Below are 21,809 nucleotides of genomic sequence, written 5' to 3'. Positions count from 1 at the left end.
TAGAAGGGCTTCCCTGGTGGCCCAGTGATTAAGGATCTGCTTGCCAGTGCAGGGAGCACAAGTTCGATCCCTGGTCCGGGAAGATCCCACATGCTGCGTAGCAGCTAAGCCCCTGAGCCACAACAATTGAGCTTGTACTCTAGATCCCAAGAGCTGCAACTAACTTTAGCCACTTGCCTTAAAGCCCATTCTCAAGAGAAGCCACCATAGTGATAAGCGCGCACACCACAGCTAGAGTAGCCCCTGCTCGCCGCAACTAGAGAAAGCCCGTGCACAGCAGTGGAGACCCAGTGCAGCCAAACATAAATTTAAAAACATTTTTTTTTAAAGAAAAGAATGTTGAAAAAGTCATCAAGGAAGCAAGCTTCTTAATTGTTTACTGGTACTCTAGCAAAACAAGAGTGGTAAACAAAAGCCTTGGGGCTCTGAGATTTCTTTCTGCAAACAACTCTGCTTTCTGATTGAACACCAAAGCAGTCTAGAATAAAGGAAGTGGATTTCTGGATAGAGTGGGATGGGGTTTTGCTTTTGGGCCTCAGAATTGTCCTTCCTTTGTTTGTTTAGTACAAGCGATTTGATTTAAAAATAAAAGTAAGGGAATCATTGCTGTTTCATTTATATTAGAATCAGGGCTGGACAGTAGCAAGTTCATAGTTATGTTTAAAGTTTATCAGCTTAAAACACTGCTGAGAGATTAGAAAATATTTTTTTTACTCACTCTCAGACCTCCAGAGAAATTCATGTGAATTAAGTCCTTTGACACATTTGAAATTAGGGTTGATTTTCTTTGCTTGTCTTTATTATCTGACTTTTCTATAATGAGCATGAAATGACTGGTTTTTAAGACAAAGTTATAAAAACAAGAAATTGATTTCACTTAACTGATACCTTAAATATCTATCAAAGGCTCAATTTATAATAAAGAGGCACATTGTATAAATAAGAATCTTAGGAATAAATGATTTAACTTGCATTAGGGATCAGAACTAATATGTTTATACTTTGACATGTACTTTTATTTGTTCCCATTAATAGGTTCAGATCTTGAAAAGATTATGATCTTCCCTAGTAGCTCTTTCTCTAAAACTCAGTTCCTTAAGTGGATTTTTATTTTCTTGCCTTTTTTTCATTATCTACTTCTTCATTTTTGAGAGATATTTAAGTTTGAGTTTTAAAAAACTCTACAACTAGACCATGATCTCAATTAATCTTTTAAAAAAAATGTATAAAATTGAGCCCTTGCACATACTTAAGGTCTCTTGTTTTGCTTCTGTAGCTTCTGCCCCTTCTAGCTTCTTTTTTTCTCTCTTTTTTAAAAAAAACCAGTTAATAAATAATGCTTTTAAAAATATTCTACTTCGGACATACCTATTTCCTTTCATTATTAGTTTTCTAATTTAAAAATCTAAATTCTTGCATTTATGTCTTCCTAACCAATATTTTACTTAGTCTTGCTTTCTACCCTACTTAAATATATGGAAACCTTTTAAATTTAAATGTTTATTAAATTTGACTTAACTGGGCTCCATGTTAACATCAGTGAATAGAAGCAAAATTGAAGTTTCATCTCTTGATAGAAAGCATGGTTTTATATAGAAGTGGGATTGCTGTTAACTCATTAAGGAAAACAGTATTTTCCTTAATGCTTTAATTGCAGTTCCCTGTTTGCACAGAGAGGCATGGACCAGATCTGTTTGTATCTGCACAGTCAGGCTCTCAACTGCACTCTGTGCCAGGGGATCTCATCCCATTTTCTGTCAAGCTAAGTCACAGTTTGATTGTTAAGACTGAACACATTTTTTTTCTGCCTGGAATTTACTCTTAAACATCTTCTATATCGAACTAAGGCTATAGAAGCTCTGAGATACAGAAAAATAGAAAAAGATTCCATCTGAAAAAGCCAAGTGTTAATTTTGTTTGTTTTAGAATCACGCGCTTAGTCTGCAAGACAGCGTTTTAGGTGCTGGCAGTACCAAAAGCCAAATTTTCTAGTCTCTTAACACTCTGTAGAACTTTGTTTTTGGATCATAAAGATGCTTGACATGACTCCTCCTTTATTCATTTTCCTCCCTACCCCTGAAGACTCCCAACACACACACACACACACGCACACACACACACACACGCACACACACACACGTGTGCATACAGTGCCTCTCTCTTTCCCCTTCTCTCCCTCCATATGACATTTCTGGGGAGACAAAATTTCCACTATAACCAACCACTCTTCACAGTCAAATGAAGGAAATGGCAGATTGTGTGCCCATCTTGTTGTTAGGGTAAAGTGGAATTTTAAAATCGAGTGTTATTTATAACACCGAGTGAGATGTTTATAAATGGAGGAAAGTCTAAATGCTCATCTGTCACCTTCTAAGTCAGGGTACATCTTAAGACTTGGCTATTTCTAGTTAGGCTCAGAAGAAGATGGCCAGTGTTCGATGGGAAACCCAGTTTTCCATATCTCAGCAGTCTCCACATTCCTGCTTTACCAATCGGGCAATTAAAATCCAGAAGAGAAGGGCTGGCGCCACAGTACAATAAAAGATTCCCGGGAGGTATGATGACTGGCTTATTTATAGTTATTCTCTCAACTTTCAATCTGCCATATTGTAATGTGGTCGAAGGTAAAGTGGCGCTTCCCTGGTGGCTCCGTGGTGAAGAGCCCGCCTGCCAATGTAGGAGACACGGATTCAATCCCTGGGTCGGAAAGATCTCCTGGAGAAGGGAATAACAACCCACTCCAGTATTCTTGCCTAGGAAATCCCAGGGACAGGGGAACCTGGTGTGGTCTACCAGTCCACGGGGTCGCAAAGAGTTAGACATGACTGAGTGACTAACGCCCTCACTTCAAAAGCTGACATTATTTTGTAAACTATTATTATACACGATAATTACACAGTCCGTCACTGTCCTTCGGACACAACTGAGTGACTGAACACCGCCCCCCCCCCGCCCCCACACACGTGCCTTGCTCGCCTGTGCAGACCCCACACTACGACTCTCTGAGGAAATAGATTCTTGACGTTTCTTCATTAATTCAAGAATGTGGTGTAAAGGTTACAAAATGAACACTGGTGAGCAGCTGCTTTGATGGTGAACCGTGGGTCCCCAGAGAGGTGGAGGGCTCTCCCCATCGCTGCAGCCTTAATGACTTCAAATACCTTGGTCTTCATTTACATCCTCATTTCAATACTTGGTAGGAAAATAATTACACCGAGGTGTTTGATGAGATGAAATTTGATCTCAGCAGATGGAGGAAGGCTTCCCCTTTCATCAGCAGGGAAACCAAGTGTCATTTAAATGAAAATCTTCCTGAAATCTCTTTATTCCTAAGTTTGCTGCCAATATCCCCGAGGAAATGCTTCCATCAAAAATGGCTTGGTGAGACCTACTGTAAGCACAGGGAACTCTCTGCTCAGTGTTATGAGGCTGCCTGGATGGGAGAGGAGTCTGGGGGAGAATGGATACATATATATGTATGGCTGAGTCCCTTTGCCCTCTGTTCACCTGAAGCTCTCACAACATTGTTCCTTAATCAGCTATACCCCAATATAAAATACAAAGTTTCTCTTTTTTTTTTTAAAGGCTTGGTGATTCTGGGAAAGGATTCCCATTTCAGAAGTAGTTGTCATCAGGCCCAGCAAGAATTCTCCCCACCCCCATTTTTTGCTAACACTTTCTGTGGCTTTTGAGTTTTGGATTGAAATACTGCACACATGTGAGTTTGAAAATGGAAGTTTTCCAGCCAGTGCTTTGGATTCAGTTCCGCGTGTGCTGGTAACAATAGAGGACGATGCCACCCCCCCCGCCCCCAGTTCATTTGGCCTTGCCATACTCTGGAGTGTTAGCAACGGGTCACCGCGCCACCTCCCGAGCTGGCCCTGGAGTTCCCAGTCGGTGCAGAAGCTGGTGTGGGTGGAGGGAGCGAAAGCAGTTTCATCCTCCGTTTCCATGGAAGCAGCATACGATCCTTAGCACTCAGTGCTGAACTGAATTTCAAGGGAGGTGACTTTTTACAGGTACTTGCCGCTGAAAAATAACTTCCCTGCCAAAATATACTGAGTGCATTAGCCTGTTCTTCGTCTTCAATGTTTATTCTGCATGAAACTTGCCAGGCAAGATCCAGAACGGGCAAGCCTGGACTTCCTGTGGAATTTTCCTGAGACCATGTGTGGAAGCCCAGTAACCCTGGCAGCCCGGAGCCACATCACCCAGCCACAAGCTGCGGCTCCCACTGGGACCAAAGGGCCATTGCCTTTGCATCTGGCCGGCTTATTGGCCACAGCAGGCTCAGTGGCAAGTCAAAAGGCAATTCCAGGGGCAGCGCATCTCAATGACGTGCTCTGTGGGGGCACTGCGGCTGCTCCTGCCCGGTGGGCCGCAGGGCCAGCTGTATTCTCTGCGGTGGGTGGGAGGGAAGGCGAGCCAGCTGCACACCCTGTGGCCAGGGACCAATGGAGAGCGGCCCAGCCTCCTGCAGCCTCCACAGTCTTGTCTCAGCTGGAGCTCTGGTTCCCTGAGGCTCCTGTTAGGCTTTTGTTTTGGGACGACCAGACTGTCCAGAGGGGTGGAGAGGAGACTAGAAAAAACCAACACTCATTAAAAAGCAAAACAATATTTTTATGACACAGTCTTTTTTAGTTTTTAAAACACGTTTAATTGGAGGATAATTGCTTTACAAGGTTGTGTTGGTTTCTGTTGTTCAACAAGGAGAATCACCTATAAGTATACTTACATTCGCTCCCTTTTGAGCCTGCCCCTGCCATCCCACCCAGCTAGGCCATCACAGAGCACTGAGCTAAGCTCCCTATGCTGGACAGCAGCTGCCCACCAGATATCTATTTTACACATGGTAGTGTAAATGCTGCTCTCTCAGTTCATCCTCCTCCACCCCATTTTTTTTTTTTTTAATAAAGAAAAGCATGCCTACTCAACATCAGGATCGAAGGAAATAGCACTTATGTGTGAGCCCTGAGAGGAAAGGTGCTTGATGTATTAGGGGTAGCACACATATTCATGTCCAGAGGAGCCCTAAGCCAGTCCTGTCACGTTCTTGGCAACTGGCGAGGTTTCATACAGTGGTTTGGGAAAAAGTTATGTGCCCTTGGATAGACCCTTCTCTTTGTCTGGTTTCTTGGGACTGATCTCAGCAATCACCCTGGACCCCGCCTTCCAAACTTCTGGGCCTCCTGTGGTTTTCTTGGGCGATTTTCCAGGACTGAGATGAGAAGATAAGCATTTTGAGGCTGATTTCAGGATGTTTCAGGAGTTCAACAATCGTTTCTCAATTGTGTTTCTTTTTAATACACATCTCTTGAAAGTGAAGTTGCTCAGTCGTGTCCGACTCTCTGCGACCCCATGGACTGTAGCCCAACAGCCTCCTCCGTCCATGTGATTCTCCAGGCAAGAGTACTGGAGTGGGTTGCCATATCCTTCTCCAACGCATCTCTTATGGGGTATGAAAGAAAGTGAAAAGTGAAAGTGAAGTCGCTCAGTCATGTCCAGACTCTTTACGACCCCATGGACTGTAGCCTACCAGGCTCCTCAGTCCATGGAATTTTCCAGGCAAGAGTACTGGAGTGGGTTGCCACTTCCTTCTCCAGGGAATCTTCCCAACCCAGGGATTGAACCCGGGTCTCCCGCACTGCAGGCAGACGCTTTATCGTCTGAGCCACCAGGGAAGCCAAAAATATTTCTTTGAGCTGCTTTTTGGCTGGGGGGTGGGGGGGTGGTGCGGCAAGAATACTGGAGTGGGTTGCCATTCCCTTCTCCAGGAGATCTTCCTGACCCAGGGATTAAACCCGGGTCTCCTGCATTGTAGGCAGATGCTTTACTGTCTGAGCCACCAGGGAAGTCCTTATGGGGTATGGATTACATAAACCTACCTCTCCATGGCCTTTTTGGCTCCATTTTTTTTTTTAAAGAAGATAATGCTATGGCTTTATTGGATACTTTTCCTGAATAGAAGTATTTTACTTTCAAGGTGTTGACCTTTTTTAGCCCAAACCCATCCACAGCTCCTCTCATCCAATACAGACTTGTCCTTGAGATTGCAGATGTCATGGTGTTCCCACCTTCTTTGGGGATATGACTTATCATGGTGTCTGAGGGTCAAGATGGATCCAGGCAATCTGGACCAGCCCATCGTGGGTTTCGATTATGCATTTGTTTTCTGTATCCTGAAGGCGCAGAAGGAACTGCAGGCGGGGAGTGGGTGCGGTAGCGTCTATGAGGGGGCAGCAGCATCATCAAGTGTCTACTTGGTTGGTGTAGGAAATGACGTCCCTGCTTCTTTTCCAGGTATTTAACGCCACAGGCGAGCTGTCGAACACGGCTGCCTATCAGTCTGTCCGCATCCTCTCCGTGTCTTCCACCCAGGCTCAGCAGGAGCTGGAGGACCTCGCCAAGGTTGACCTGCGATGGTCCAAGCCCACCTCGAGTAAGTGATGGCTGGAGTGCATGCCGGCTCCTCTGTGAGTGCTCGGCACCCTGTGTGGCATCTGTGAGCCTGAATTGGGTTCTGTTGTGTCTGTCAGAGCTTGCCCATCCATTTACTCATTTCTTATTGACCCCCCCCTGCCCTGCCCTGGTTCCTGGTGGCTCAGTGATAAAGGATCTGCTTGCAGTGTAGGAGATGCAGGTTCCATCCCTGGGACAGGAAGATTCCCTGGAGTAGAAAATGACAACCCACTCCAGTATTCTTAGCTGGGAAATCCCATGGACAGAGGAGACTGATGGGCTACAGTCCATGGGGTCCCAAGAGTCAGACACGACTGAGCAACTGAATCACCACCACACACTTTCTGATGGTACCTGTTTCATGCCTTTCTTCCCAGGACTCCACAGTGAATTTGCCCCCTTGCTCTGAGCGGATGGCGCTTCCTCCAGCTTCATCGGCCTCTTGGAAGCCACTCAGCACAAACTCCGCCAGCATCTCCTCAGTGCCCAATGTTCTCCTCTCCTTTTTTCCTCCGTTTCTGTGTCTGAACACAGCTGACTGTTTCCCTCAAGGCTGTCTCTGACTCGGGCTCTTACCTTCTCCAGGGCCTCCTCTTAGCCCTCGGGCTCTCTCCTTTTACCCCACCGTCCAGCCTGCAGGGAACCTTTACTCCAGGCTGCTCTGCGCTGGTCTCTGTTCTGGATCCCGAGGGTGCAGCTGTGATCAGGACCCAGTCCCCACCCTCAGAGCTTCACTTATCTGTAAGGAACACACCCCTTTCTCCTGGAACCGCTCCTCTCTCCTTTGCTTTGTTAAACCTTCTTAGAACATCTTTCCATTCTTTTCACTGCCTTCCTGAGTGTGTACTCTTCGTTGTTGTTGTTCATTCACTAGGTTGCGTCTGACTCTTTGTGACCCCATGGACTGCAGCACGCCTGGCTTCCCTGTCCTTCACCATCTCCCAGAGTTTGCTCAGACTTATGTCCATTGAGTTCGTGATGCCATCCAACCATCTTGTCCTCTGTTGTTCCCACTCTTTAACCCTTTATAATCTGGCTGCTGTGTCCAGGTCAACAACCGGTTCCCCCAAGGTTTCTACTGTTCTTCTGTGATGCGCTCTGGACAGCCCGTGGCATCGGCTCTGCTGACGGCTGCTCCTGGCAGCTGCGCCTCCCTCTGAGCCTGCGAGGTGCTTCCTCTCCCTCGTGCTCCCTCTCTGTCTGCGCCCTGCCTGTTTCTTGGCTTTCTCCTATCCCTTCCTCCCGAAGGGAGGTCCCTTGTGCTCTTTACAGTCCCTTTTTTCACCTGTACATACTTTACCTTGGTAACCTCAGTTACTCCTACATTTTCAAGTATTAATTCATTCAGCAAATATCTGGGTGCCTTTTGTGTGCTTGGCGCTATTCTAAGTCCTGCGGGGTGATAGCAGAGAATAAAGCAGGCAGGCATGCCTGGTCTCCTGGATGGAGCTTACAGTCTAGTGGGAGAGTACAGAAGATAAATAAGAAAATTAGTAAGTTATATATGAAGTATTGTACTATTGAGTGTCACGCTGTCTGAACTTTCCCTTTAAGAACTCAGGAACTGAATAGATTTGGGTAAAAAGTTTTTAATGAATCCTTTGGTCTATGAACTCTTCCTGCATGTCCTCCAAAACTCAGGAATCAGTTAGATTGGATAAGGTATTATACCTTGCTGTCGGTTCCCTTTTAGTCTCTGAACTCAGAGACTCAAATGTTTGAACATCAAGGGATAGGTTAGATGGTGGTTCGTGCTGAGAAATAAGTTACATAAAATACTTATCCAGGGCAGGGGGCAGTACTGCTGGGGCTGGGGTGGGCTGGTGGTTTCCAATTCAGAGTGGACATGGAGGTCCCGCCTGAGAAAGGCAGCATTTCCGTAATAACTTGACAGAGGTGAGGCCACGCAGGTGTCTGGGGAAGAGCCTGGTAGGTCAAGACCCTCTCATATTTCAAGTCTCTCCTGCCTCTTCTACTGTCCTCATATCTCTGACTGCAGTTGGGAAAGGTCTCTCTCTTTTTTTTTTTTTTGGCTGTGCTGGGTATTCATTGCAGCACACAGGCTTCTCTACTTGTGGCTCATGGGCTTAGCTGCTCTGTGGCACGTGGGATCTCAGTTCCCAACCCAGGGATCTAACCCACGTCTCCTGCATTGCAAGGTAGATTCTCAACCACTGGACTACCAGGGAAGTCCCCAGGGTCTCTGATTTTAAAGACTCTTGTGTTGAGCTTGGACCTTTCTGGATAGTTGAGGACAGTCGCCCCCTCTTCAGGTCCTTACTGTTGAAACATCTATGATGTCCGTTTAGCCACATACGGTTCACTCACAGGGTCCAGGCCTTAGACTGGAGACACCTTTGCTGCCCAACACACATTCTCATTCCCACGCCTTTCCAAGTGGCTTTCCATTTTCTTTACTCCAGCCTCCCCTCCGGTTGTCTCTTACACTATTCTCCTTTGCCATTGCCTTCTCCAAGGCATGAAAGTGAAAAGTGAAAGTGAAGTCACTCAGTCGTGTCCGACTCTTAGCGACCCCATGGACTGCAGCTCCCCAGGCTCCTCCATCCATGGGATTTTCCAGGCAAGAGTACTGGAGTGGGGTGCCATTGCCTTCTCCACTGTAATTGATACTCTCCTCAAATACTTGAGAAACTTTCCAGTTCTGCATGTGTCTGTACATATTGTTTCTTTTGCCCAGAATGCTAGCTCTGCTTACTGCATTCCTGTCTCCGAAGGTCTCTGCACCTCCCTCCCTTTTCTCTTAATTACCTTCTCCCTCTACCTCCCCATCAGTGAGTCCACCCTTATTCCAGCCACCACTGCCACCCAACACCAGCCAGCAAACATTCACTGACTCTGCACTGGGTCCCAGATGCCGAGAACACAGAAATCCTAATGGTTTAGCGAGGTGAGGGAAACCCCAAGCACAGAGCAGGACCGGAGCACAGGGAAGGAGCTGCCTTTCCTGGGCATGTTACCATCTGTCTTTTGTTTGCTATTCTTTATTTTGCTGTTAGAACCCCTTAACACACCTTTGTACTTCTTAAAGCACTAAACCATATTTTGCAATATATTTGACTTTGCTGAATGTGTCTCGTTCTATAGGATAGAAGACCTCTGAGGAAAGGTTCCCTGTCTTTCCTTTTCCTTTTCATTTCTGTATCACAATCATCTAGAAGTCCCTGGTGCCTGGTAGGGGCTCAATCCATTTTAATTGATTGAAACTGATTTTCAACACCTGCCATCGCACTTTCCAAGTTTCGAGAGCCGGAAATGTGTTGTTTGGCTCTTTCGAGCGCCAAGGCAGTGACTTACGCCTCGTGGTTCTTTCACGGCTGCTGGGTTGGGTTGGTCCCACCGGTTGCACGTGTGCCTGTTCCCCTGTTCGTTCTTCCGATGTGGAATCACCCTTCCTGGTCTGTGTTGGTTCCTGGGCTACATGGACGAATGAGCTCGGTGGTGCCAAACTCTGAAATGCTGGTTTTGGTTTCTGTTGCTTTCCCTTTCGGCCAAAGTCCCCATCACTTGTTTATTTTTGTCTTCATTAATGTGGCTATAAGCTTGGATATAAAACCACCCAGAAAAAATATACCTGTCTTCTCGACATTCTCTGTGCTTGCTTATCCCCTTCCACAGAGCTAAGTGGGGATGGGATGGATGTTGGGTAAGAGTGTAGGTGGGGGGGAGGGTTGGGGGTCGGCAGCCTTTCTGCCCCTCACCTGTTGCAGAGAGGTATCAATATTCCTAGGTTCTTAGGGCCCTGCACATGGTGGGGAAGCCTCCTTGCCTGGCTGAATATACATGTATATTCGGCTTTCTGCTAGCCAGCCAGCTGCCTCTCCATCTTCTCCTGCACTTGGAAAGTCTTAGAAAGGAATGCAAGGCCTGACCCAACACCCGAGCTTCTCACCTAGGCCCGCCCAGGAGCTCCAGGCCGTGTCCACCTACTTTTCCCCTGACTGTCTCTATCTGTTTCTCTGAACAGAGAACTTAGGCCACGGCAACTTCACGTACATGTCAGCAGTGTGCTGGCTTTTTGGGCGTTTCCTGTATGACACCTTGCGGTATCCTGTGGGGCTGCTGTCCTCCTCGTGGAGTGGGACGCCTATTGAAGCCTGGTCGTCTAGAAGGTCCCTTGAAGCCTGTGGGGTCCCGAGGTCAGGGTAAGAAAGCGTCCTCTGGTCCAGGAGAAAGCCTGCCAGGAAATTCCGTGAGAGAGCAGGATCATAGTCTCCTTGGGGAAGTCAAGTATGAGCTGAATGTACAAATATGTGTTAAATGTCTGTGACTTATTCAGATGTTATTTTCACTGTCATCATGACCACAATCATTTGACAATATGTCAAGAAGTAATTATGACCCATTTCCTTAATAATAGGGATAGCTAATATATTTTTTTTAATTTATTTTTTAATCAGATATTTTTAACTTTTTGTATTGGGATATAGCCAGTTAACAGATAATGTTGTGATGGTTTCAGGTAGATAGAAAAGGGACTCAGTATATGTGTACCCGTTCTCCCCTAAACTCCCCTCCTGTCCAGGCTGCTTCGTAACATTGAGCCGAGTTCCGTGTGCTATACTTTGTTGGTTATCCATTTTAAATACAGCAGTGTGTATATGTCCATCCCAAACTCCCTAACTATCAGTAGGGATAAGTTAATACTCAATAGAAGCTTTCTAAATGCCACATACTGTCACGAGCACTTTATATAATATTGACTCATTTAATGCAACATTCTCTTGAAATATGGGTACTATTAACACATGAGGAGAAAGGGGCTGATTGGGAGAGAGGTTTGGTGACTTGCTTGGGAACATGACTAGTAAGTGGTGAAGTCTGGTGTCAGTGTCTGTGCTCTTAACCGCTGTGAGAATAAACCCAATCTAACAGTTTGGAAGAACACGGTATCCATGTCATCAGAAAGCAGTATTGGAAGACTGATAGTGAAAGCACATTCAGGAAAAGCTGGATCAGGAATAACAGTGAGTTGGGAAGAGGCAGAGAAGAGGCTAGTCGATAACTTCTTGACACTAATGTTGCCATAGAGATGGATACTGTGTGAGCTGCCTTCACAGAACTTGTCTCATCAGTTCTGGCAAGAGCATGGATTTGAGCTCTTGGTGTGTCTTGGGTAAAGGCCTGCCTGCTGGAGAGTGAAGTCATCCTGCTTTGGAACAGAAAGACTCACTCTCAGTAGAGGTGGAAGAATCTAAAGCCAGGCTTCCCACACCTCAGGGGGCATGGCAGGGACAATACCAAAGGGCCATGGGGTTCTCGCACACAGCTGCTCCAAGAGAAATCCACACAGGTATTCCACAGAGACAACTTAGGGCCACGTTCCAATTCATCAGAAAATGTGCCTTCTGACCTGGTCATCTCATTTCTGGGAATTTAGCTTAAAGAAGTAATGAAGACTGTGTGTAATGATTCAGCTCTCAGGAAGATAATCGTGGCATTGCTTATAAAAGCAAAGAACTTAGCCTCAGTGCCATTCAGTGAGTGCTGGTTAAGTAAACTTTTTGCCTGTGTGATAGACTCATTAACACCTGCCTGCTCCTCCCCCCGCCCCCGCCCCTGGTCTCAGTCACTAGATGAAACCAGCGACGGTGCCACTGAACTCACAGAGAGCCGACTGACACACGTTTTCATGGAAACAGAGTGGTTGAATTGGACTCTGAGCTGCTTTCATCAGGGGTTTGCCCCCAGGTGAAGCTGGATAGGTGCCTGGCTCAGGGCTTATCATGGGATCGGTCCCTGGCTCTCTCCTGACGCTCGTGTATCTTCCTCACTTTAGGTCCATGCCATCCGACCTTAAAATCGGTCCAAGCGCGCACTCTGTTCTCTGGAACGCCATGATCCATCCACTCCGTAACATGACACTGAAGGGGGTGATATGGTACCAGGGTGAGTGTTCAGTTTCCGGTTTTCCATTGTGTCAGTTAGCTGTTGCCACATAACAAGCCTCCCTGGGGCTCAGTGACTTCAAGCCATTGTACTTTTATTTGGCTCACTCTTATTTGAGTTAGCCCGGTAGTGTTTCTGTCGGGGCTGCTCTGGCTCATTTCTGCTGGGCTCTCGTATGCATCTTTGGCAGCCTGGCAGGTTGTCTGGTGGCTGGATGACCTAGGATGGCCTCTACCTCATGTCTGTTGACTGGGGCTCCTGGTTCTCATGTGGCCTCTCGTCCTTCAACAAGCTGTGATAGTGATGGTTTATTGCTCGGTTGTGTCCGGCTCCTTGTGACTCCATGGACTGTTGCTCACCAGCCTCTGTCCATGGGATTCTCCAGGCAAGAATACTGGAGTGGGTTGCCGTTTCCTCCTCCAGGGCATCTTCCCGACCCAGGGATTGAACTCTGGTCTCCTGAATTGCAGGTGGATTCTTTACTGACTGAGCAACCACGGAAGATCTTCAGAAGTTAGTTCAGCCTTATTTATCGTTTACATGGCAGTGTCAGGCTTCCAAGTGTGTCAGGAGAGAACAAACTCCAGAGCCGATTTGCTCTTGCAGTCATGTTTGCTGATGGCCCATCAGCCACAGCAAACCCGAGGCCAGTCCAGCGAAACCTCAGGATGGAGGCTAGGGAGCAATGTGGGGTCATCTTGCGTCTACCCCAACTCCCTCTCACAGTTTGGACTGTTTTCAGGGGAGTCCAATGTAAACTTTAACAGGGACCTGTACAATTGTACATTCCCTCTGCTCATTGACGACTGGCGCCAGACCTTCCACGATGGCTCCCAGGGGCAGACAGAGCGCCTCTTCCCATTCGGATTTGTCCAGGTAGGTGCCGAAAGGAAGGTTTGTGGGCTTTGGTGGGGGAGATGCTGCTGAGACCTCTTCCCTGGAATCCATGTTCTGTTTTTTTTGCCCTCATAGCCTGCCTGCTGTTCATCTCAGCTCACTGACAGGACAATTAAATCTTAAAAAAATTAATAAGTAACCAGTATTTGGGCTTCCCAGGTAGCTCAGTGGTAAAGAATCCGCCTGCAATGCGGGAGATGTTGGTTCAATCCCTGGGTCAGGAAGATCCCCTGGAGAAGGAAATGGCAACCCACTCTAGTATTCTTGCCTGGGAAATCCCATGGACAGAGGAGCCTGGTGGGCAACAGTCCATGGGGTTGCAAAGAGTCAGACACGACTGAAGCAAGTTAGCATGCACACAGCCAAGTTCTTAAGTGCTTCACCTCGCCTGTTCACATGACCCCTCCAGGACCAAGATGTCCCAGCGGGGCAGTAGTTCTGACTTTTCTGGAACATAGGAATTAAACAAGTAAGGTGTGACATAAACAAGATCCACCTCACAACATAGACACGAAACAGGCGTTAGTATTTGAGCTGGACACCCCTGTCTGTAGGCGTCTGCCTCTGGTAGCCCACAGATACTTGCCTCTCACCAACTCCCGCTTGCCTCCCCCACCCCGTTCCTCTCCTCTGTCCTAGTTCATAGGGCTTTTTTTGGATAAAAGATTTTTATAGACCTGCTTTCCACTTACAATTACTTTACAATCATTTCCTTTCTCCTTTCTTAACATTTGTTTTGACTTTGAACGAGAATATTCTGCTCATTATTTTCAAAATAGCAACGCCTGTCACCACTTCTGTATTACTGTTGGTAGAAACTACATTTGGTCCTTGGAGGTACTTTTTTTGCCTCTCAGCCTGTGTACATGGTGATTGGAATGTGACTTCAATCAACTTAGGCCAAAAATACGTTTAAGTGTTTATTATATGCCACAAACTGTGTGGGCTACTAGAAATATACAGCAGGAAGCAGAGAGACCTGCTCCTTGTCCTCTACCCCTGGTTTAGTAGAAGTGCCTTAGCCTCGGGCGCCAGCTTTATCATCATCAACAACAGTATGTTGGTTGCTTGTGAAAAACTGGGACTATAAATGTTTAACTTTGAAGGGAACTGTCAAATACAACAGTTTAATGGTTCCGAGCGTAGTCTGGGGATTTGAATCTCAGCTCTGGCACTTCCTTAGCTGTGTGATTTCAAATAAGACATCGAACCTCTTTGTTATTTTAAGTATTAAATGAGCTAGTCCATGTAAAGCTTGGCACAAGTGAGAAAATGCCTGTGTTTATTGTAAATGAGAGAAGTCGGAAAATCTGGAGGGGCAGTTGGTCTGTAAAGGAAGATGAATTGGCTGAAAGGGCTGCATGTGAAACCATGGTGGCAGTAACTGGAGCACGCAGTTAGATGGGGACGAGAGCTCTGTGGAGAGGGCAGGGCTACATCCACATGTCTGCGAGTTTAATACTGATGTGTGATCTGAGGCATGGGGAGAGAGAGGAGCCGGAGTTCAGGACTGGAGACCCTATTATTGTTGTTCAGTTGCTAAGTTGTGTCTGACTCTTTGTGACCACATGGACTGCAGCATGCCAGGCCCCTCTGTCCTCCACTATCTCCCGGAGTTTGCTCAAATTCAGGTCCATTGAGTTGGTTATGCCATCCAACCATCTCATCCTTGGAGAAGGCAATGGCAACCCACTCCAGTGTTCTTGCCTGGAGAATCCCAGGGATGGGGGAGCCTGGTGGGCTGCCGTCTATGGGGTCGCACAGAGTTGGACACGACTGAAGCAACTTAGCAGCAGCAGCAGCATCTCATTCTCTGTCGCTCTCTTCTCCTCCTGCTCTCAATCTTTCCCAGCATCAGGATCTTTTCTAATGAGTCAGTTCTTCGCATCATGTGGCCAGAGTATTGGAGCTTCAGCTTTAGCATCAGTCCTTCCAGTAAATATTCAGGGTTGATTTCTACAGGGTTGCCTGGTTTGATCTTCTTGCAGTCTAAGGGGCTCTCAAGAATCTCTTCCAGCACCACAGTTCAAAAGCATCAGTTCTTCGGCACCCAGCCTTCTTTATAGTCCATCTCTCACGTCTGGACATGACTACCAGTCTCGAGGGAGTATATGCTTTTTCAGAAGGATTTTGGAGAAACAGTGAACCAGACTACAAAACACAGATGCTATTGTAGAATCCTGCAAATGTAGCCACTTTTATATTCTGTGGCTGTGACATGCCTTCTTTAGCAGCAGTGTTTCTCCTAATCCCTGCGAGTGGCCTGCTTTATATCTCAGGGGAAAAACACAGGAATTTCCTGTGGGTGTAGAGTCTGCTGCTGCCCCCATGTGGTCAATCTGTAGTAGTACAGCTGATGAAGTAGCGGGGAATGACTGCAGGGATTCTCAGCCAACTGCCATTTTGAAACGACTTCCTTGGCTTGAGTGGCTCTTGGTAGCATTTTCCCCTCAGCACTTCAGGCTGGAACTCCCCCTAGACTCTTCCAGGGGGTTCCTGCAGGGATCTGCATCATGGCGCCCGTTGGCGCACATGGCCCCATTTTCAGCCTTCTCTCTTGGGTGTTGTGTGGGAAGCAGCAGGGTTACTCAGTGGGTCTTTTTATTGCCATTTTCTAGTTTTCATGACATTTCGTTGCAAAGCTCCACCACCTTTTATCACTTCATGTGTTAAGGCTGATTTGCATAGGAGAGTTTAATAAGAACCAGTGGTGGGGAAAATGTACTTTCTTTCAGTGGGAGAAACCTCACGACCAGGTGGCAGGAGGGCATGGCTGCTGGAAGGTGTGAAGGACTGGGGTCTTTGATGAAGTCTGCTACGTGCTCAGGGGTAGATGCTGAAGCTGAAGCTCCAATACTTTGGCCACCTGATGTGAAGAGCCGGCTCTTTGGAAAAGACCCTGATGCTGGAAAAGATTGAAGGCAAAAGGAGAAGGGGGCGATAGAGGATGAGATGGTTAGAAAGCATCACTGACTCAATGGACATGAATTTGACCAAACTCTGGGAGATAGTGGAGGACAGAAGAGCCTGGTATGCTGCAGTCCATGGGGTTGCAAAGAGTCAGACACGACTTAGCAACAAGGGGAGGGTCCTCTCCACTTCCCTGCAGAGCTTTGGCCTGTGTTGTACACAGATGTACAATAGGTCAGTGGTAACAGACGACCTCAGAACTTTGGGGCTGACAACAGCAGCCACTGTGTTTGCTCCTCATTCCATGGGTTGGCCAGGCAGGGAGAGGTGGTTCCCCGAAGCGGCTCATTTCTGCCCTGGGACATTAGCCAGGCTTGCTCGTGTGCCTGCAGCTGGAACTGAAGGATCCAGAATTCATGTGACTGGACCCTCAGCTGGGAAGGCTGGGACATGAACGCCTCTCTCCTCATGACCTTCCGGTCCCCAAGGCCGCTGTCTCCACATTTCTTCAGCAGGGCAGCCGCACTTTTGTTCCGTGGCCATCTCAGGGCTCTGAGGAGACGAAACCAGGAGGCAAGCACTCCTGAGGCAGAGACTCAGTAGCTGCTCACCATCACCTCGGCTGCATGCTGTTTGTCAGAGCAAATCACAGGCTTAGCCCAAGTTCATTGCAAGGAGAAATAGACTCCAGGTCTTGCTGCGAGGAGGGGGCTGGAGGGTGGAGTTCCACCACAGCTCGTGGGATGAGTGGTTCAACCATGAGGGTGAGAGACTCAGTAAGAACGTGTTGGATCGGCCCGTGGGCGAGTGAGTGAAGCAGAAGCAGGGTCTGCTTGTGAAAGACTCCCGTGTCGGTTTCTTTAAAAAATTTTTTTTCTTAATGTTTTTCTAGCTGTTTTGAAGTGTAGGTTTCTGACGCAGTGAAGTTCTGATGCACAGTGTCTACTTTCTAGTTATCTTCCTATTTGTCTGGTGAAGCCCTGCATGATGGACTTCCCCAGATCCGTTGGCATCAGACAGCCGACTTTGGCTACGTCCCCAACCAAAGGATGCCCAACACCTTCATGGCTGCTGCCGTGGATCTCTGTGATAGGAACTCACCTTTTGGCAGGTGGGTGCTTCTCGGGCTTTGCTTGAACAGTAATATGTGTTTTCTGTGGCCTTCTCTTGATGTTCACTTGTGAGCGGGCCTAAGGAATGGACCCTAGAAGCATGATTTATCCATCATTCACACCCTGGATGTGCTACAGTAACTAACACCCCTCCCCACCCCAGGGCCGTGATGCCACCGAACCTTATTTTGTGTTGACACTCCCATGTCCAAAGAAGGGACGGGCTTTGCTGTCGTTGTCATTCACAGATCCAGAGTGTGACAGAGGCTCCGGGGGGATCTGTGCTTCCACAGCTGCCTGACAGTCTCATATTCGCAGCTGGAGGCTTCCACCTGAAGCAACACAAGTCTCTTCTGCTCACATTGCACTGGCCACGGCAAGTCCCATGGCCATGTCTATTTTTAGTGAGAGCGGGAAGTGGAATTCTACCCCATACTCAGAGGAGGACCAGCAGGATGTTGGTGAACAGCCCTGATGACTACCGCCTACTAGGATACGAGGGAATGGCAGTGTGACCTGGGGCCCAGTGCAGAGTGTCCCGATTACAGCAGGAGCCTGAATGAATATTTGTTTATTGAATGAATGAATGTTTGTTGAGTGAACACATAAAACCTGGAGGGGGCCGAGTAGTGAAAACCTGATTCAGATGAAACACTTTGAGAACGTTGAGTGCTTGCAACAGTCTTACGACAGCTCTTTCTTCTAGGTTAGTTCCAAAGTCTGCCCTCCCTCCCTCCTCCTCTTCCCTTATTACTTCCTTCCAAGCCGTCAATTATTTCAGGGTTGTTGATGCATAGAAGACCCGTCTGTGGTTACAATTCACCATTTCTCTTAGGCTGACTAGCCCCGGGTCACTGGCTATTAGATTCAGTCTCACTTTCTTAAAGGGTTCTTTATATAAGATTTCTTTTTTTTTTAAAATATGACTATTGTTGAGCCCAAACCCTAAGTTCTCTCCCTGTTCTTCGTCCTGTAGCATTCACCCTCGAGATAAGCAGACGGTGGCCTACAGGCTGCACCTGGGGGCCCGTGCCTTGGCTTACGGGGAGAAGTTGATCTTTCAAGGACCACTGCCTCAGAAGATAGAACTCCTGGCCGACACCGGGCTGCTCAACCTCACATATTCCCAGCCAATCGAGGTGCAGAGGCGTGACGACAAGATATTTGAGGTGAGAGCTGCAGAAAACAATAGGGGTTCATCCTGCGTGGGGATCAGGATTTCCTCCACACCGAGGCTCATCTCTAATTATATACGAGGCAGGTCTTGGTTGGTCAGGGGCTAGGTTTATCTCAGAGTGACAAGTAAGCAGTTCTTGATTCATTCGCTTAGAGGCAATTTTGATGAGACAAAAGCTAATTTAAAAATTAAATCAATATTAAATAAAAAAATATATAAATGTTATAAATCTATTTTTATTTTATAAAAATATATAATTTTGTTTACAATTTATAAAATAAATCAAACAAGTAATTAAAAATAAAAAATTAAAATTAATTAACAAATTAAGAGTCCATATTAAAAAGATATTCCATTTGTATTTTCCCTCCCAGAGCAGCCATTTTTGCCCAGGACAGGTAGCATTATTTGTGGGTACCTATTTGAAAGGAAAGGATCCTGGCTGCAGAATATTTCCCTCATCCTTGGACATCTTTTTTGTCACACTATCCTAAATTCTGATTTTCTTTTGAGTTTAATCTCTCCTTTAAGAGATTTAAGTGTGGTGATTTGCAGCTTAGTTTGAATTACTGTAATGGGCTTCCCTGGTAGCTCAGCTCGTAAAGAATCTGTCTGCAGTGTGGGAGACCTGGGATCCATCCCTGGGTTGGGAAGATCCCTTGGAGAGGGGAAACGCTACCCACTCCAGTATTCTGGCCTGGAGAATTCCATGGACTGTAGTCTGTGGGGTCGCAAAGAGTCAGACATGGCGGGCGACTTTCACTTTCACAGTGATGGAACTCTGTACTTGCTTCTAATACCTGGTGAGGATCATTTCACTGCAGAACTGGGGCTGTTGATGAAACAGCTTATTTAGGAGTCTCCTAGGTTGAGGCTTCCCTGGTGGCTTGGTGGTAAAGAATCCACCTGCTGATGCAGGGTTGAATCCCTAGGTCGGGGATTCTGATCCCCAAGAGAAGGAAATGGCAACCCACTTCCAGTATTCTAGTCTGGGAAATCCCACGGACAGAGGAGCCTGGTGGGCTACAGTCCATTGGGTCACAAAGAGTCGAACACAACTGAGCAACTCTACAACATCAACAAGGCCAAGGTGGTGGCTGGAGGCATCCCCAGGTGGAATATTTAAATGAGTGTCTTTGGGAGTCCTGAGGCCCTTAGGCATTGGGGGGTGGTGAGTGAAAAGAGGGCATTGGAGGGACAATGAAAGAATGTAGAAGATAAACTGTAATTACACAAGAGATCATGGGGCTGTTCCTCCTCTGGAATCCCCCTGCCTCAGGTGCTTACTTAGCACCTAACTCCACTTAGCTTCCCTGGATGCTGGGTTTTAGGTGAGTCCCAGCGCCCTGGAATCTTGGCACTGATTTCCCCTCTGTAGTCAGCTGCTGGCAATACGCCCACTGCCTGGCCCTGGAGTCGGAGTTGGGGCCAGGACAGATTTGAACCTTTGGAAACTGGCTATTTTAACACTCCCTTCACCAGAATCGATTTCTGACTTGAGAATAGCTTACCATCCACAGTTCCGTGTGCCCCTTCCTCTTCCCCCAGCTCCACTGGGAGCCAGAGAGCAGCCCAGATTCCTGCCTGATTGGTGGGAGGACCACAGGAAGATTGTTCAGGGGAGCCTTTCCTAAGTGCTTCATGTCTCCATGCTGTTTTCTCTCTCTCAGTAATTTGCTGTTTTATTTCTTGATCTCAGCTATTTATCTTGTGAACTTTTATTATCGATCTGTGGCTGTGATAACCAGACCCAATTTGTCCTGGTTATTGTAGAAAACATGTCCCTTGGCCAAGAGCAGCCCCTTCTCGCCCTTCCGTCTGTCTGCAGAGCAGGCCCATCTCTTGGCACATCCTCCCAACTATCCTAACCATTCCTGTTCGTGACTCTCCTGTTTAGGTCTCGTGTTGCAGTGACCACCAGTGCACGTGGCTTCCAGCTCCCATGGACACCTTCTCCACCCAGACCCTGGCCCTGAACATCACGTCTTGCCATGACACCCCAGCTGCTCTTCGGTATGCCTGGACCCCATGGCCTTGTGAATATAAGCAGTGTCCCCTGTACCACCTGACCAGTACCCTGCCAGCTCCTCCCTTTATTGCTCCCATTACAAACCCGAGCCCTGGCTATCACAGCAGGACTGCTAAATGATTTTACAGCAGTGTAATCACGTCTCAGACACAAGTGTGGATCCTTTAGATTTGGGCATTTAGGAGTTTAAATGACTACTGATTTTTAATGGAAATTAATCAAACTGCCTCATTGAGAGCACCCGGCTAGCACATGGCTGTTTCCATATTCTGAGATGCCAGGGCTGGTAGGCGAATGGAACGCTTGCCTTCTGTCCTCAGCCAGGCCAGGTATCCATAGTAGACTAATTACCAACTACGAACAAGTTGAGCCTGTGTGATTCACTTCCTTCATTATTTGGAGTGAACAGTCTTTAACACTTTTGTTACCTCTAGACTGTGGAAACTCAGGATTGGAAGAGATTTCAAGGCCGTGGAGGCTGACTAGCATTTACGTGTTTGTTTTTTAATAAAATCTGACAAGTGGTTATCAAATTTCTGTAGAGTTTCCATTCTAAGCGTCCCAACGGTTTTTCCTCATGTGGAACTGACATGTTTCTTCTGGTACACAAGTCTTTCAGAGAAGTGAAGATGGCCCTGTTTTGTGCTAAGCCAAAAACAATTCTGTTCCTTCTGTCTAAATGATAATGTGAATGTTTAAAACAAAGAAACCACAACTACATGCAGGGATTTTGGGAGGTGTGAAGGGACGGCCGTGAGGCGGCAAGAGAGGGCAAGGTGGAGCAGCCCGTGTGGGAACCACGTGACTGCAGAGGTCAGGGAGAGTAGATAGTGCTATTGGGCTCTTGACAGGTAAGAGGTTTAACGAAAATAACCCAGATGGGAGAACAAAGAGAGTCTGAAAGTAAAGCTACATGATAAGCATTTAGAAAAATAATCCAGATGGGACAAATGTGAAAGAGGGCTTTGGTGTATACTGTTGAGAATCCTAACGGTGTTTACTGGCTGATTAAAAACAGCTGAAGGCACTTGATAATTGTCATCTATTAAGAAGCTAGAAATAAAGTAACATCCTGAGTCATGGGTACACATTGATCTCTAGACAAAACTGGGTTTGGAACAGGCTTGCAAATTGTCCTTTGAAGCTGAGAAAGGAGCAAGATTTATCTGTGAGTAGTTTCCATTATCTTAATGTGAAAAACAAGCACAGAAGCCCACGCATCACTCGCCACACCTGCCCCAAGGGGTCCTAGTGTAACTGAACAGCAGGGATGCTTTGTTAGTGCCAGGATTTTATTTAAAATTTTATTTATTTTTTA

General features: G+C 46.9%; 1 protein-coding gene across 5 annotated transcripts in view; it reads left to right on the top strand.

Annotated features, from left to right (window-relative positions):
• SIAE (sialic acid acetylesterase) overlaps positions 1-21,024 on the top strand; it is a 37,799-nt gene extending 16,775 nt beyond the window's left edge. For all 5 annotated transcript variants that reach the window (XM_010829433.1, XM_010829430.1, XM_010829429.1 and 2 more), the window contains 7 exons: positions 6,301-6,439; positions 10,445-10,622; positions 12,257-12,366; positions 13,109-13,242; positions 17,127-17,284; positions 18,262-18,454; positions 20,360-21,024. In XM_010829433.1, coding sequence (XP_010827735.1) covers positions 6,301-6,439; positions 10,445-10,622; positions 12,257-12,366; positions 13,109-13,242; positions 17,127-17,284; positions 18,262-18,454; positions 20,360-20,611 — 1,164 coding nt within the window. In that variant the 3' untranslated portion in view covers positions 20,612-21,024. The remainder of the gene's footprint in view (positions 1-6,300; positions 6,440-10,444; positions 10,623-12,256; positions 12,367-13,108; positions 13,243-17,126; positions 17,285-18,261; positions 18,455-20,359) is intronic.
• Positions 21,025-21,809: the final 785 nt, after the last annotated feature.

The sequence above is a fragment of the Bison bison genome, unplaced genomic scaffold (genome assembly GCF_000754665.1).
Source record: "Bison bison bison isolate TAMUID 2011002044 unplaced genomic scaffold, Bison_UMD1.0 scf7180017864506, whole genome shotgun sequence".
NCBI lineage: Eukaryota > Metazoa > Chordata > Mammalia > Artiodactyla > Bovidae > Bison > Bison bison.
Note: the sequence above shows the minus strand (reverse complement) of the source record. Positions and strands in the feature narration are given on the sequence as shown.